The 17,038-nt window shown below is 42.0% G+C and overlaps 1 protein-coding gene across 3 annotated transcripts in view; it reads left to right on the top strand.

Moving 5' to 3' along the window:
• Positions 1 to 17,038, top strand: part of FGD6 (FYVE, RhoGEF and PH domain containing 6) — a 128,999-nt gene that overhangs the window by 43,617 nt on the left and 68,344 nt on the right. For all 3 annotated transcript variants that reach the window (XM_073651681.1, XM_073651682.1, XM_073651683.1), the window contains exon 2: positions 8,828 to 10,952. In XM_073651681.1, the coding sequence (XP_073507782.1) occupies positions 8,828 to 10,952 (2,125 nt within the window). The remainder of the gene's footprint in view (positions 1 to 8,827; positions 10,953 to 17,038) is intronic.

Raw genomic sequence — 17,038 nt, forward strand, 5'->3', positions numbered from 1 at the left:
GAGACTTTAAGATTACATTTGAAAAATAACTTTAAGCTGGATTGCCTTATTTGTTGAAACCCCACACTAAGACTTTTTCCAAAACAAATCATTTTAGTAGGTTTCAGATACAGTGTGTGACTTAATGAAAGGGGTAACATCTCTCACACTTTTGGCCACACTGTATTCATTGTGAGAAACCGAATATGTCAAGCCATGTTTTTTTCTAAAAGTGTAATCGGGATAATTTCTGACTATGGATAATTGGCTGCATTTTCATACAAAGGCTGCACAGGAAGACCAGTTATCCGTGCCTTTTCACAACACACTAGTGCTATTTTTACTGCAGTCACTTGTGGGATACATTGACTCACATCCTTTCTACATATCCGTTTACCATTTAGTATCTGTAAAGCTGTTTCACAAAATGTATGAGAATATTCATTCCTATTGCAAAACATGGTTTGTGTTGTGTTTTTTTTTTTTTTTTTTTTTATAACCTTTTATTCCGCTTTTGTATAAAAACTCTTTAAACTTTTTTTTTCAATGCGACAACCATGTAATTGGTTTATGAACCCAGAGATATCACATTGGGAGTAGCTCCTTGTTAATGCACTCTTCCCTGGCTAATAAAGAAGCTCCTGAGTAAGGGGTCGTCTTCTATGGCCTTGTGCCTAATAAGGAAAATGAACAGACAATGTTAGATGGGGTCTCCTTCCTTTTTTTTTTTTTTTTTTTTTTAAGCGGTTTGTGCTCTTGCACATAAAGAGGTGACCAGGTCAGATGTGGTCACTTTTGCAGAACCAGGCAGGACTAGATCTACAGTTGTACGTTCCCAAAATGAGCCTTTGGTGCATTTTTTACTGTATTTTTTGCCGTGTGAAATAAACGCAGCGTTTTACAGTTCCAGTAGAGTGGATGGGATTTATAGAAATGTCATGCCCTCTGTGCTTTTTACTGAGTGTAAACTGACCTGCGGTGCATGTTTCAATTCTGCAACATGTCAATTTCTCTTTTACCCATTGACTTGCATTAGATGCGTAAAATCCGCAGGTAAATAAAGCTGATTTTTTAAATTTTTTTTAGTAGGTTTCCTCGGCGGAAATGCATCAAAAACGCAATGTAATCAGCATTTAAGTATTTCAATAGTTTTGTCAGTGCCAAATACCAGGAAGTATCAAAAACAAAGCGGCTTTATAAAATGCATGATACACAAAAACCGCAGCAGTATAAACACACACAAACCCAATGAAAATCCGCAAGTAACCTAATTTAATTAGGTGCAGAAATGATACAACATCAAAAATTCACCATAAACTCAACGTGGGAACGTAGCCTAATAATGAAAAGATTCATCTGATTCTAGTAGTATTGACATTTAATTTGACCTGTGCAACATTTTACTAAATAGTCATGGTTGTAAGTGTTGGCACCCTCGGAATTGTTCCAGAAAATGAAGTATTTCTCCCAGAAAATTTTTGCAATTACAGGGCAAATTGGACATAATTTCACACAGAACCCCAAAAATGTGGGTAAACAACTTTATTTTAAGCTTGTTCAAACTCACCTGTGGCAAGTAGCAGGTGTGGGCAATATGAAAATCACACCTGAAACAAGATAAAAAGGGGAGAAGTTGACTCAATCTTTGCATTGTGTGTTTGTGTGTGCCACACTAAGCATGAAGAACAGAAAGAGAAGAGAACTGTCTGAGGATTTGAGAACCAAAATTGTTGAAAAATATCAACAATCTCAATGGTACAATTCCATCTCCAGAGAACATCATGTTTCTTTGTCCACGGTGCGTAACATAATCAAGAAGTTTACAACCCATGGCACTGTAGCTAACCTGGATGTGGACAGCAGAGAAAATTTGATGAAAGGTTGCAACGCAGGATAGTCCGGATGGTGGATAAGAAGCCCCAATAAAGTTCCAAAGAAATTCAAGCTGTCCTGCAGGCTGCGAGTGCTCCAGTGTCAGCTCTAACTATCTGTCGACATTTGAATAAAATGAAACGCTATGGCAGGTGATTCAGGAGAATCCCACTGCTGACACAGAAATAAAAAGCTAGACTGCAAAATGTACACTGTATGTGAGTAAGCCAAAATCCTTCTGGGAAAGTGTCTTATGGACAGATGAGACCAAGATAGAGTTTTTGGTTAAAGCACATCATTCAACTGTTTACAGAAAACTGAATGAGGCTTACCAAGAAAAGAACACCGTACCTACAGTCAAATATGGTGGAGGTTCAAAGATGTTTTGTGGTTTTGCCGCCTCTGGCACTGGGTGCCTGGTCTGTGTGCAAGGAATCATGAAATCTGAAGATTACCAAAGGATTTTGGTTTGTAATATAGTGCCCAGTGTCGGAAAGCTGGGTTTGCATCCTATGTCATGCGTCTTCCAGCAGGACAAGACCCCAAACATACTTCAAGAAGTACCCAGAAATGAATAGAAACAAAGGGCTGGAGAGTTCTGCAGTGGCTAGCAATGAGTCCGGATCAAAATCCCAATGAACACCCGTGGAAAGATCTTAAAATTGCTGTTGGGAGAAGGCATGAAAGTTGGAGCAGTTTGCAAAAGAAGAGTGGTCCATAATTCCATAATTCCACTTGAGAGGTGTAAGAAGGTTGTTGATGGTTATAGGAAGCAATTGATTAGCTATTAATTCCAAAGGGTGTGCAACCAAATATTAAGTTGACAGTGTCAACAATTTTGTCCCGCCCATTTTTGGTGTATTGTCTGAAACTATATCCAATTTCCCCCCCTTTTTTTTGTTGTGTTCCAATACACAAAGGAAATAAACAAACATGTGTAATTGCAATAATTTTCTAAGAGAAATACTTAATTTTCTGGACCAATTTCAAGGGTGCAAACACTTTCAGCCATGACTGTATGTCTTAAGCATCATTAAAATGTAACTTTTTTTTTTTTTTTTTTTTTATATATTGCCAGTAATGCTACGGGTCTGCCCAACTGTGCCTTTTTGTTGTAGTCTGATGTATGTATCGTGTATTTAACAAAAATGTAGATGGAACAAAGAGTGAAAAATTTCATGGCAGCAAATCAGTTGACACCTTTTAAGTTTTGTATACATATGCTGTTGAAATTAAAATTATTCATCCCCGATTGCAAGTTGGTTTTTAATAGCAAAATTTACAAACTTTCTGCTGTTTGCAATAAATCAATCAAACGAGAACAATTTAACCCCTTTATGACCTGGGGCGTACTAGTACACCCCAAGTCATCACCTCCGGTTCAGCGCAGGCTCCAGTGATGAGCCCGCACTGAACCGGGCACATGGCAGCTGATTTATACAGCTGACATGTGCCCGCGGCTGTTAACCAGTTAAATGCCGCTGTCAATCTCTGACAGCGGCATTTAACTTCGCCGCGCTTGAAGCGCGCCATTAGCCCCGCCCATCAGTGACCCTGTCACATGATCGCGGGTCATCATGACAATCCGGGGTCTGCAGCCGATCAGACAAGTGCTGCTTCTAGTCTCCCGTGGAGACTATAGAAGCAAGCAAAAAAAAGTTTTTTTTTAAAAAAATAATAAAAATATATATATATATATATATATATATATATATATATATATATATATATATATATATATATATATATATATATATATATATATATATATATATATATATATATATATATATATATATATATATATATATATATATATGTTTAAATCACCCCCCCCATTCAAAATAAAATAATAATAATAAAAAAAAACACCCCACATACACATATTTGATATTGCCACGTTCAGAATCGCCCAATCTATAAATATAAAAAAAATTAATCCGATCGGTAAACGGCGTAACGAGAAAAAAATTCAAAACGCCAGAATTAAGTTTTTTTGGTCGTTGCAAGAACAGGCGATCAAAAAATCAGATCTACCCCAAAATGGTATCAATAAAAACTTCAGCTCGATGCGCAAAAAAGAAGCCATCACCCAGCTCCAGATCCCGAAAAATGGAGACGCTACGGGTCTCTGAAAATGGCACCATTTTGCTTTAAAAAAAAAAGACAAAAAAACCTTTTAGATTTTTTTATTTACCGTATGTTTGGTGTCTACGAACTCGTAATGGCAGGTCAGTTTTAGCATTCAGTGAACGTGGTAAAAAAAAAAAACTATGGAATTGCATTTTTTTTTTTTTTTTTTCCCATTTTCCAGTGCACGATATGGTGAAACCAGTGATGTCATTTAAAAGTACAACTTGTCCCGCAAAAAATAAGCCCTCACATGGCCATATTGACCAAAAAATAAAAACGCTATGGCTCTGGGAAGAAGGGCACAAAAAATGAAAACGGAAAATCGCAAGGTCATTAAGGGGTTAAATAGCCTGACACAACTAATATAACAAGTGGTTTATCCAAATTCAATACAAATGGTCCGTTTTAATGACTACTGCAGTCTCAGAATTATTCAACCCCTTGATGACAAACCTTTAGGCTATGTGCCCACGATGCAGAAATGCTCCGGATTTTTTCCTGAGCGTTTCTGCATCTCCCTGGCAGAAAAAAACCGCATGCGGATTGTACATGCGTTTTCCTGCCAGGGACAAGCGGAAGTGAAGCGCTCTTCACATGCATTTCCATGCAACTGGCATGGATTTATATAGTGTGACTGAAAGAATGGTAAAAAATAATATAATATACTTACCTTCTGATGGCCCCCGGTGTCCTTGTCTAGGCTTGCCGGAAGCTTGCGGTAGACTAAAGGACCTGCCGATGTCTGCGGTCGCGTGACCCGTCATATGACTAAATGACGTCACCGCATGTCCTTTTAGTCTACATCAAGCTGCCGGCAAGCTGAGACAAGGACACCGGGGACCATCAGAAGGTAAGTATAATATTTATTTTTTATTTTATTCTTTTTTTTACAGGTACTATTGTACCCGAGTTCGGAGGAGAGTCTCCTCTTCTCCAAACCCAGGTACCATCCGCACATTGAAACGCATGGAATCCGCATCTGCAGATGCAGTAATGCGTAATCCATGCGGTCCGATGCAAGTCAATGGTGGCGAAAACGCCGCGATTCCGCAAAATAATTGGTAGTGCTGCGGATTTTTCCGCAATGATAATCCGCAGCGGAAATTTCCGCAGCATGTGCACAGCACATGCGGATTATCATTGGGGAACATGGCAGACCTTCTACCAAGCGTTTCTGCAGCGGAATTGCCTCTGCGGAAACGCTTAAACGCATAGTGGGCACACAGCCTTATAGTACTTATTAGTAGGGATGGGCTGACCCGTGGATGTTCAGGTTCTGCCAAACTTTATATCATTTGGTTTGGTTTGGGTAGCAGAACGGTACCTGAACTTGATCCCGAACCTGGACCCCGTTCAAGTGAATGAGGGGCCTGAACATCTGGCGGTTCCCACGCTGACTTCCGTGGGTCCATACATGGACACTAGGTGTCTGGTTCGGACCCCGAACTTTACAGTTCGGGTTCTCCCATCTGTTTTTAGTAGATCATGCTTTTGGTTGTTATGATCTACTACAAACATGATGCACAGCATATACACTTCTGGCAATGTTCCTGAGGAATCTTAGTTCGTTCCTGAGGAATCTTAGTTCGTTCCTCAATTGCACCCAATTCACTAATATTCATGGGTTGTCAAGAAAGTGATCCAAAAGTTAAGAGATCACTGTCTTGCATATTCAAAGAAAAAAAAGAGGAAAAAAAAAATAGCAAAGCCATTGAATGTTTTTAATGAACTACAGTTAGAAGCATGGTCCACAAGTTCAGTGTTACAGGAACAGTGGCCACACTATCTAGACAAGGTAGGAGGAAGTATCACCAACTGCCACCAGATTTTCAAGCAGGCATGTGGTCAGAAGCTTTCCAGTTACTACAAAAGACCTACAGAAGATTTGGTGTCAGCAGGTACTGAGGTTTAAGTTTAAAGTTTAGTATGCAGCACCTTACTGAGTAAACGTCTCCATGCCTGAGCTCTTGAATACACTCCTCTACTGACCAAAAAGCACAAGGATAGTCTGCTTCAATACACTGAAAAACATAAATCAACCACGTATATGTTTTGGGATTCTATTCTAAAGAGCGATGCTACAAAACTAACTTTTTAGGCTAAAATGAAGCATCTTCTGAATAGAGCACCCTGCCTTCAGTGATGTTTGGTGGTGGCTCAATAATGCTCTGGAGTTGTTTTGCTTCCTCTGGCACTGGAAACCTGCAGCATATGGAGGGCAAGATGGATTCAATCAAGTATCTGGAAAGCTTAGAAAAATGTCATGCTTTCTGTGAGGAAGCTGAAGCTTGCAAGTTATTGAACCTTCTAACGGGACAATAGTCTCAAGAATACTTCAAAGTTCAACAAGATTTGTCTTCAGAAGAAGTCCTGGAAGATTTTGGAATGGCTGTCAGATGCCTGATTTGAACGCCATTGAAAATCTTTGATGGGATTTGTAGGCAGTTGTAACATGCAAACCCAAGAATATTACTGAACTGGAAGCCATTGCCCATGATATCAGAAGCTGGTTTCTTTTGTGTGCATCATGTTTGCAGCAGGTCATAACAGTCAAAGGATGCTCTACTAATTAAAGACTCTTACTATGAAGGGGTTGAATAATTCTGAGACTGGAGTAGTCAATAAAGTTACTTTTTTTGTGTTTTAATTTGGAGAAACCACGTTATATTCCTTGTATTGAGTTATTTAAATTGTTCTGGTTTGGTTTATTGAAAAAGAGTTAGTAAATTTTGCTTATAAACCTAATTTGCAATGGAAGATTGTTAGTCCACTTTTGTTATAACCATACAGTTACAATGTTCTTGGCCACAATGCCACATTTAATCTTCTAGTGTCATTATTATGCAAATAAATGGACATTAAACTAGGATTAGCTTAGTTTTGCTGCACTAAAAAGCATGTCAAACTTACACCCTAAATGCCTGAATTATAACTAATTTGGTAATTTGGCAAAAAAGTAGATTGTTTTGTTAGTTTCACCTACTCTAGTTTCCTATACACTGGTACCCAAAACTGATTCTAATAATACAAGCCTGACCTAATAAATTGGTTAGAGGCAAAGCGATAAGCTTACATATTTTGAAATGCTACTCTGAAAGCCAATTACACACACACATTCTCCAGTCTGACCAGTCTCGTGTTGTAATAGCTTTCCAAATGGCCTTGAAACGTCAAGGACGCTGCCAAATTAAAGTGTGTTGCTACCTTTACGTGTGATTTCACATTTACATCCTCAAAGTTTTTTTTTAGATTTGTAGGTGAATACCGATCTAGGAAATGTACAGCATATCATCTGGATATAGATATAATATTTATGTACTGTGTATGTATAATTTGTATGACTTGGGTTTCACCGGTATGTCATCGTCTTACTCTACTATACCGTTTGAGCTAAGGCTAGAGTGAAGCAGGGACTTTCTCATTAAGGATGAGGCGTTTGTTCCATACAGTAAAATGCAATGTTAATTGACGGTTTCCTGTTATTTGAGTGCATGAAAACAAACATTCAGTAGTTATGTTTTTGTTTTTTTTAAGTTAGCAATGCAATTTGAAAAGCACATCAAAGTTGTTTTGTTAAAATAAGGCTGTGTGCCCACGTAGCGTTTTTCAAGCATATATGCTGCGGAATTTCCGCAGCGTAAACGCTTGAAAAACGCATGTAGATCCGCACCCCATGGTCCCCAATGGCATTCCGCAATGTCAATGCCCATGCTGCGGATTTTTCCGCAGCATATATGCTGCAGTCAAAAATCCGCAGCATGTTCATTAATTTTGCGGAAGCGCAGCGGAATCAATGTGCGGATGGTACCCAAGTCTGGAGGAGAGGAGACTCTCATCCAGACCTGGGTACCAAAGAACCTGTAAAAAAAAGAAAAAATAAAGTTTATACTTATCTTATGATGTTTTCCCTCCGTCGCGCTGTTGTCTGAAGGACCTGCCACGTCATTGAGTCATGTGACCCACCACATGACTCAATGACGTCACCGCAGGTCCTGCACACAACAGCGTGAGCCGCTCAAGACTCCGGACGGGGCAGAGAATGCATCAGAAGGTGAGTATAAAATTTATTTTTTTATTTTTTACCATTCTGAACAAGTTGTCAAGCACTTTTCCAAGTGATGCTTGGAGAAGTGCTTGATAACCCGCATGCAGAAATGCATGCAAAGACGCCTCACAAACGCTTCTACCTGGCGGGAAAACCGCATGTAATATCCGCATGCGATTTTCCCGCCAGGGAGAAGCGTAAAAAATATGCTTCAGGTCCGCAACGTGGGCACATAGCCTTAGAAAGCATTATGCATAGTAGTAGTACTTATCATTTACTTAAAGAAGCACTCTCAACAAAGTTTTTATCCTCTTAATATATTGCAGTCATGATATTATACAGCACTGTGTACTTACAATTGCTCATTTTGCCTTTCTACACAGCTAATTCTTCTCTGCTCTATGTAGAAACAGGAAGTATCTTGTCCCTGCATTAGTCATCCCCTCTTCAACTCCTGACCAGCTCCTCCCTCCTCCCCCTCACAGTGACTTATGACTCATACAGGAAAAACTGACCTGCTGTTTCTACATAGAGCTTAGAAGGAGTCAGCTAGTCCGGTTTTTAATCCCTTGATGTCATAGAACTAATGGAAAAGAGAAGAATTAGCTGGGTAGAAAGGCAAAATGAGCAATTGTAAATACAAAGTGCTATATAATATGATGGCTGCAATATATTAAGGGGATAAAACATTTGATGGGAGTGCTTTTTTAAGGCTATGCTTTAGACTGTATAAAATGAAAAAAACATACGACTTTGTTATCAAGTTGTTAATTATTTATTTCTTTTTTTTTTCCACAGTGGATTTCAAGAAGCCTCCATTAGCCCCCAAACCTAAACTTGCAGTGGGTCAGAGACCTAGCCCACCACCTATTGCGCCCAAGCCTGATACTGTCCAGCCTAAAGTGGCACCAAAAAAATCAAAGCCTACAATTGCTCCCAAACCTAAGGTCATTAAAAGTTCATCTGCTGTGGAAGACAAGCAACATAACACCATCAAATCAAATAGTGAAGGCGAGGAGGAGCACACTGGCTCTGAAAACCTCATTTGTAAGCTCGAAACGCCAGCCAGTAATGAAAGTTCCACATATATCATTTCACCATGTTCCTGTAACAGTGACTGCAGTCACAAGCTTGATAATGGGGAGTACTTGAAGAAAAAGCCAAAGGCAATCGAACAGCTGGAAAACTTAGAAAATAGAAAGATGTGTGGGCCGCCTGTTCCATGTGCAAGAATGAGACGGAAACCTTGTAGTCAGCAGGTAAAACCGTCAAAAATGAATCAAGTTAATTTGAAGGCCAGTATTGTAGAAGATAAGTTTAAGGAAGTATTAACACGCGATGTCCTTGTCAATGGGTATACCTGCAAGCATGAAAGTGCTGAAGAGAACATGAGTATTGTCAGTTGCAATGTTACTGTAGGTTCTGATAGAAGCACAGAAAACTATAGCAAGTCACTTCAGCAACCGCCTTTATCTAATGGTGCTTCTCGGCTTCATGCAGCATCTGACCCCATAAATAATGTGAAACAATGCAATGGCTTATTTCCTAAAAAGGAGCCTTTAAATACAGAAGGCAATGCCAAGCCCAGCCTTCTTACACGCACTACTCCTCCTCCTCCACATAAAAAACTTCCAGTCCCAAAACCAAGAAAACCGCGCACGCCTTGTTTAGTGCGTCAAGATTGCGTGGATATAACTTCAGAAAGTAGTGAGAACTCTGTTCCAATGAATCTTGGACAGGTACAGAATGGAGTCGATGATACCACAGTTGACCATGATTGTTCTGATAAACCAATTGCAGATGGGGAGGACCATCCAAATTGCTCAAGTATGCAACATAACAGAAGTAAAGATCAAAATGGAGGTTTGCATCTGAGTTCGGGTACTGTATTGATTCCAAATGATACAGAAAGGGAAAATGCTGTGAATGATTTAGAAGAACAAACAAATCCTGAAGAAAACAGCAACTTTATAAGGTGTACTACTCTATCAATGAGTTTACCAAAGCAACTAAAACTTATTTATGAACAGCAATCACCTGTAAAGAATACTGCCACAGAGAGAAATGGTGAAAAAGATGCACCATGGGTAAGTTCACCAAGAGTTGCCCCTAAGAAGCCACAACGATATAGCTTACCGGCAGCCGGCCTGCTCAAAAAAGCTGCTTCGGAGGAGAAACTCCTGAGCTCCTGCATTGATGGTGCTTTACATGGAGCAACAGTACATGAAAGATTATGCTCAAAACAGTTATTAATGTCTGAGAAACCTGTATGGAAGTTGCAGCACCCAATTTTACCTTTCTCAGGCAGTCCAGAGTCTTTAAAGACTTCTTCAAGTAATGAAGCACCAAATCCTCCTACTAAGCCTAGAGCAAAATCTTTATCTGCTGCTGATATGGATAGAATAGATAAACCCTTACCTGAAAGTCCTAAAAAAAGCTCTTTAAAGAAGTTGCTGAACCTGAAGTTATCTGTATGCATCATAAAAAGTGACTTTCAGAAATTTCTTTCTCGAGGCAATCTTCTAGCAGACAATGTGACATCTGATATATTTTCCTGTACTGGGCAATCTACATCCCCCACTTTAGGAAAAAAGACGAAACCTGCAAAAGCACAGTCTGCTGATTCTTTCAGTCCTTTGTCAAGGAAAAGACAAAAACAAAAGAATGATTTAAACAACCCAGCTTCTGTGTCGCTAGATGAAAATCTGCTTTTAACACACAGTCCCCAGGTGGCATCTTCATTGGACAAATCTGACCCTGATATTCCTGAATATGAAAATGTTTGTCACTATGAAGAAATCCCAGAATATGAAAACTTGCCTTTCACACTAGTTACAGATGTAAATGAATGCGATGCAACTATTTATGAAGTGGAGGACCCAAATGAACCTAGCTGTGCAGCACCTACTCATGTCACCCAGAGGTAGGACTCTGCTTATCTGTTACTATGTTTTATCTTCTTTAGCTGCTGAAAACATGTCGGTTTAAAGAAGGCTTTAATAGTCATGGGTTACCTTAGGAAATAAAGTCCAAAGGATAAGACTGTAGGATACGAGTGCACTCTAGATAAGGCCCTCCCAGAGAAAATTATCATTTTGTTCAAGACTTTGATTATGATTTTTTTTAAGGGAGTCTGCCACATACTTTTTTGCCTATTAAATCAATAATAATGGACTAAAGTACATGTGGATCCATAACTTTGTGGCAGTTGAGATCTAATTGCCCAGAAAATAACCTTAGAACACATATGCTATTTAGGTTTGCACGTGCTCATTGGACAGTCCTAAATCTAGAAAGTACCCAGGGTTTCATCAGTACACTCTGCCCTGTGCCTCCCTCTTGGTCTTGATTGACTGCTAGAACCTTGTCCTCCTTTACTCTCCTCAGTGTTGAAATTTCATGTGTGCACTATGGGATCTTCGAATGGCACATGTGTGATACCATTCCTGTAGTGGGCAATGGCATCATGTAGAGCAGTGGTCCCCAACCTTTTTTGCACCAGGGACCGGCTTGAAGCAAGATCATTTTTCCATGGCCCAGCAAGGAGGGGGTGGGGTGGGCGGGGCTTTGGTCATATGGGGGCGGGGTAATGGAGGGATTTGGAGTTTAGTGCATACTTATCATATAGTGTAGACCAGGTCCCCGCCAGGAGCTATGCCAGGAGCCCCACATAATGTGCTGTGCCAGGAGCCGCATCACTGAGGCCCCATCACGCCCTGCAGCAGGACAGGGCAGCTGTCCTGACAGCTGCTGTTCAGCTGCATTTACTTCATCCCAGGGGCGGACACAGACTGTAGTGGGCCCCTGTGCAAGAAATTTTTGGGGGCCCCCCCCGCCCTTCATAAGGCAACAAAGTTATGTAAACATAACCCCCCCATGTGCATCTCTCACCCCCCCATGTGCAGCTCACCCCGTGCATCTCTCATCCCCCTCCGTGCATCTCTCATCCCCTCCGTGCATCTCTCATCCCCCCCCGTGCATCTCTCATCCCCCCCCCGTGCATCTCTCATCCCCCCCCGTGCATCTCTCACCCCCCCGTGCATCTCTCACCCCCCCGTGCATCTCTCACCCCCCCGTGCATCTCTCACCCACCCCCCGTGCATCTCTCATCCACCCCCCGTGCATCTCTCATCCACCCCCCGTGCATCTCTCATCATCCCCCCCGTGCATCTCTCACCCCCCCGTGCATCTCTCATCCCCCCCGTGCATCTCTCATCCCCCCCGTGCATCTCTCACCCCCCCCGTGCATCTCTCATCCCCCCCGTGCATCTCTCATCCCCCCCGTGCATCTCTCATCCCCCCCGTGCATCTCTCATCCCCCCCGTGCATCTCTCATCCCCCCCGTGCATCTCTCATCCCCCCCGTGCATCTCTCATCCCCCCCGTGCATCTCTCATCCCCCCCGTGCATCTCTCATCCCCCCGTGCATCTCTCACCCACCCCCCGTGCATCTCTCATCCACCCCCCGTGCATCTCTCATCCACCCCCCGTGCATCTCTCATCCACCCCCCGTGCATCTCTCATCCACCCCCCGTGCATCTCTCATCATCCCCCCCGTGCATCTCTCATCCCCCCCGTGCATCTCTCATCCCCCCCGTGCATCTCTCATCCCCCCCGTGCATCTCTCATCCCCCCCGTGCATCTCTCATCCCCCCCCGTGCATCTCTCACCCCCCCGTGCATCTCATCTCTCCCCTCCCTCCCATGTGCATCTCTCATCTCTCCCCTCCCCCCATGTGCATCTCTCATCTCTCCCCTCCCCCCATGTGCATCTCTCATCTCTCCCCTCCCCCCATGTGCATCTCTCATCTCTCCCCTCCCCCCCAATGTGGATCTCTCATCTCTCCCCTCCCCCATGTGCATCTCTCATCTCTCCCCTCCCCCCATGTGCATCTCCCATTCCCCCCACTCCTAGTTAATTGTATTTAAAAAAAAATAAAACTTGTTATACTTACCCCCATGCGATCCCTGCAGAATCCTGGCGCTCGTCCAAATCGCTGACACCAGGTTCTCCTGACTTCCGGCCATGTGACGGCGCCGTCACATGACCGGAAGTCAGGGGAATCATGAAGGTGCTGCCGCAGCAGCGCAGCGCTAAGATGTCCCGGACCCGGCGCTTAGCATGCGGCCGGGGGCCCCATGAGGAGAGAGACGCACAAGAGGGGGGCTCCGAGGGGGCTCCTACCGGCCGGGCCCCATACTGGAGTCAGGGCAGTCATGCCCTGATGGCGGCCCTGCTGGAGGCTGGAGGGGCCCCCTCTCCCTGCGGACCGGCTGAAAAACCCCAACGGCCCGGTCCTGGTCCGCGGACCGGCGGTTGGGGACCTCTGATGTAGAGTGCTTGCAACTTCCCTTGATATAATATCACACATTCATTTAATTTGGATTTTGTAGAAACACTATGGTGTATCAATGAGAGATTGCTGCAAATTTCAAAGGCACTGCAGTGGTGATGCTACAACTTTAAGAGACATGACTGCTGCAGTCATTATTGAATTTAGAGGTGATGTAGACAGAAGAAGCCGCTGAACCTGCCAAAAGACAGAAGCCGAGACATAGCGACAGCACTGGACCTGGTGAAGGTGAGCGTAGCTGAATGTATTCTCTACATCTGCAAGCCTATTACCCCTCTACCCTCCCCCCCAAAAAAAATTCAGATGACCCCTTTAATGGTGCTGTTTCATCACACGCAAACTATTTTGTTTTGGACTGAGAGAGTAACGATGAACTATGTTCATTTAACCCTAGAACGCATACCTGGGGCCTCGCAGGCCCGCCCTGTTAATTGTTTTCTATTTTCTGCAAGATTACTTTAGTTAGAATTTTGAAACTCTAGGTATTCCTCAGGTATATAGTTGTTTGTCATTTTTGTTTGAGTTATTCCATGTTTTTTGCACACGGGCCTAAAAGGCCCCAGGTATGTGAAAAAGTAGATTTTTATGGTCATGCGTTCTAGGTTAAGGAGATAACTGGAAATAAGGCGGGAGTATCAAAAATCAATCTACACCAAACGTGGAGATTTTGCAAGAATTTTTAAAAGGGTGATATTAAAATTTGTCATTTTAATGTTAAAATCTGTAATGAAACCTTTCCATAGCAAAAAAGGACCTGTTGGGAATTGTGAAAATTGATCTGGAGCCCTTAAAGGCAAGTTCATTCATTTCAGAAAAGTGTAAACAGGGATTTGAACACCCCCTACCACCACCATCATTTGCTTACATCGTAATTTGTTAAATGATTATCTTTAGTTTTTATTTATTTTTTTACTTGCCTTTGTTAGATGATTTGTGGTTATTTTTTTTCTTATTCATAGCGAAATAGAGTTGGTGTGATTCAATTCACAGTACCTATTCCAGCAACTACGTCCGTAATCGGTGGCCATCAGAGGGAAGCCATGAGAACTGCCTCCTAACTGATGGTGTCCTCAGCTCTGATTTTGATTAGCCGACCTGGCTCAACGTCACGTGCGTCATGCCACAGCGATAGAATAAAACTAGGGGAAAAAAGACAGCACAGTAGGGTTTTATCCAAGGCAGATAAAGGTGTTTAAGGTTATACTAACCTAATTTAGTTGTGTATACACAACATCTCAATCACTTATAAATCCAGCTGCTACAGGTCCAGCGGGTCATCAGACCAGGAAAACACAGATAAGGAGAATTTGTGGATACTCTGCGCTACTGATATCACATATAATAAATCCAAATCCAGACCGAAAGTACATGCGTTTTTTCTTTATTCAAGTCAACGAGTTTCGAAGTACTACAGACTTATTCATCAGAAAAAGAAAAGCATCTTTCTTGTCCTGATGAAGAAGTCTGTAGTACTTTGAAACGCGTTAACTGAAGAAAAACCGCATGCACTTTCGGTCTGGATTTGGATTAATTATATGGGATACCAGTAGCGCAGATTATCCGCAAACCCTTCTTATCTATGCCACCGTGATGGCATTGTGCCAGAAGAGCAGGAAGGTAGACGGCAGATCTCGTGGTTCCTATCTGGCAGTCATAGATTAGTCACATGGCTGGTGGACCGGGCCTTGTGAATCTCTTCACACTATCTCTGTAACAAAGGCTTGCTGGTTACAGTTCTGTAGTATTATATTGTGGCTTACATCCTGGCGATAAATTGCTTGCACTCAACTAACTTTCTGGCCTCCGCCCGTCTGGCCTGCTCCTCTTTCCTGTTCTTGACGTTGGACACTTACATTGTGAGTACACTAGGGTTTCTCACTCTGACAGTTCTGCTTCGTGTGCCATTCAGGAAACAGTCAGCTGACATTATTCTAAAGATAACTGTTTTCCACAGGGTATGGTGATTTTTATTTTTTTTTTCCCTGGTCATTTTTCTTTGACTGACTTAATAATCCAGCATAATTCCTTTTGGTGGTTAGTACTTTTATTTAATACTCTGTTAAAATATTTTATTATTGATGTGCGACAGATATTGTCTATTTTAAAAGATACAGAAACTCTTCCTGTTCACCAAATGGAGTGATTGATACTCTTGGTGATTCCCATATATATTTTGTGAGGTCTGTCAATATCTGATGCCTATTCACTCTCCCACCACATTAAACGGTCAGCCAAGGAAAATAAACTAATTGCCTATGCACCTCATCCCCTGATTAAATTATCAGCAGAGCCCACCAAGTTTGAGTTTAGCATGCTAAACCTGCAATTTAAAAATGGAATTACTGCAGAAAAAACTGTTAAAATGTTGCAGAGATGTGCCTATTTACAGGTGGTAATATACAGTAGGTAGTCAATGTAAATGTCTGGAAATATCACATGAGAGGTCTCTATGGAGAAACTACAAGAAAATAAACAAGTAAACCCCTGCTACCATCCCAGAGATCATTATGTGGAAAAGAATTTTACCACAATGTAAGTAAAGATGTTAGTTATTGCCCTGGACTGACATCAGATTGGCGGGTCTGACACCCAGCACCCCCACTGATCAGCTGCAGTCGGCTCCTCCAGGATTCCAGATCAGCGTGGTTTCAACTGAAGAGACACTGAGCTGCAGTATCTGGGAATGGCCACTACACTGTGTAGGGAGCCACCCTATTTACATCTGGTTGACTTGGACATGACAGGTCGGTTGGTAGGGCTGCTGGCAGTTAATGGGACTCTGTCAGCACAGTGACTGTTCAAACCAAGTACAGGGGCACGGTGGTCCATGTCAGGGTAAATAATTTATTTACACCTTCCCTCCTGCTTAGTTTCCATCTATCTACTCCCTTCTCTGGTTCTATGAAGCCACAACTGTCAATCAAAGAAGAGTGGGGGTGAAGGGAAAACAAGAAAGGTGGGAAGGTGTATATAAATGATTGGCCCCGTCTTGAAGCACCGAGTGGCGGAACTTGGTTTGAACAATCATTCTCTGCTGACATAGTCCGTTTAAAACCCCACCAATCTGATACTGATGATCTAGTCTATGCATTGATCTTCAATATGTCAGTCATGGACAACTCATTTAAAGCACAAATATCCTAGACCTTAAAAAATGAGCACCCCTAAAACTGTTACAGTTTGTTTCTTCATTCTAATTTTCATTTGTGTTGTCTATGGCTTTTTCTAATGTCACATCAATGATTCGACTATGAATTTCATCATAGGTTTGCATTCATGCTGGACTATGTTACATTATTAGGTTTATGGACAAAGTGTCCTATACCTCATGTGTTGAGCCACTATCTCTTATGGGTTCTCCTTCATGGCTTTTACATATTTGGTGTGTATGAGTGCCTTTTCTATACATTTGTCTTGGGGAAAGCTCAAATTTGGTAATTCTTTATTGACCCAAGTTCTTGATCCGTGAGTTGGTCTAGTGAAAGGAAACATCTGCTAAATTTTCAGCTGTGCTATGCATTTTACCCATGACCTTGTCCTGCTGATGGTGAGCTAATTATTTTTGGGACTGGTATTAGTTCCTTATTAGATGTACGTACAAAGAGTTTCCGCATTGTGACTTTGTTATATGCAGCAAATCTAATTAGAAAAATGTAT

The sequence above is a fragment of the Phyllobates terribilis genome, unplaced genomic scaffold, assembly GCF_046119375.1.
Source record: "Phyllobates terribilis strain yellow unplaced genomic scaffold, ASM4611937v1 Scaffold_11__3_contigs__length_659146591, whole genome shotgun sequence".
In the NCBI taxonomy this organism is placed as follows: domain Eukaryota; kingdom Metazoa; phylum Chordata; class Amphibia; order Anura; family Dendrobatidae; genus Phyllobates; species Phyllobates terribilis.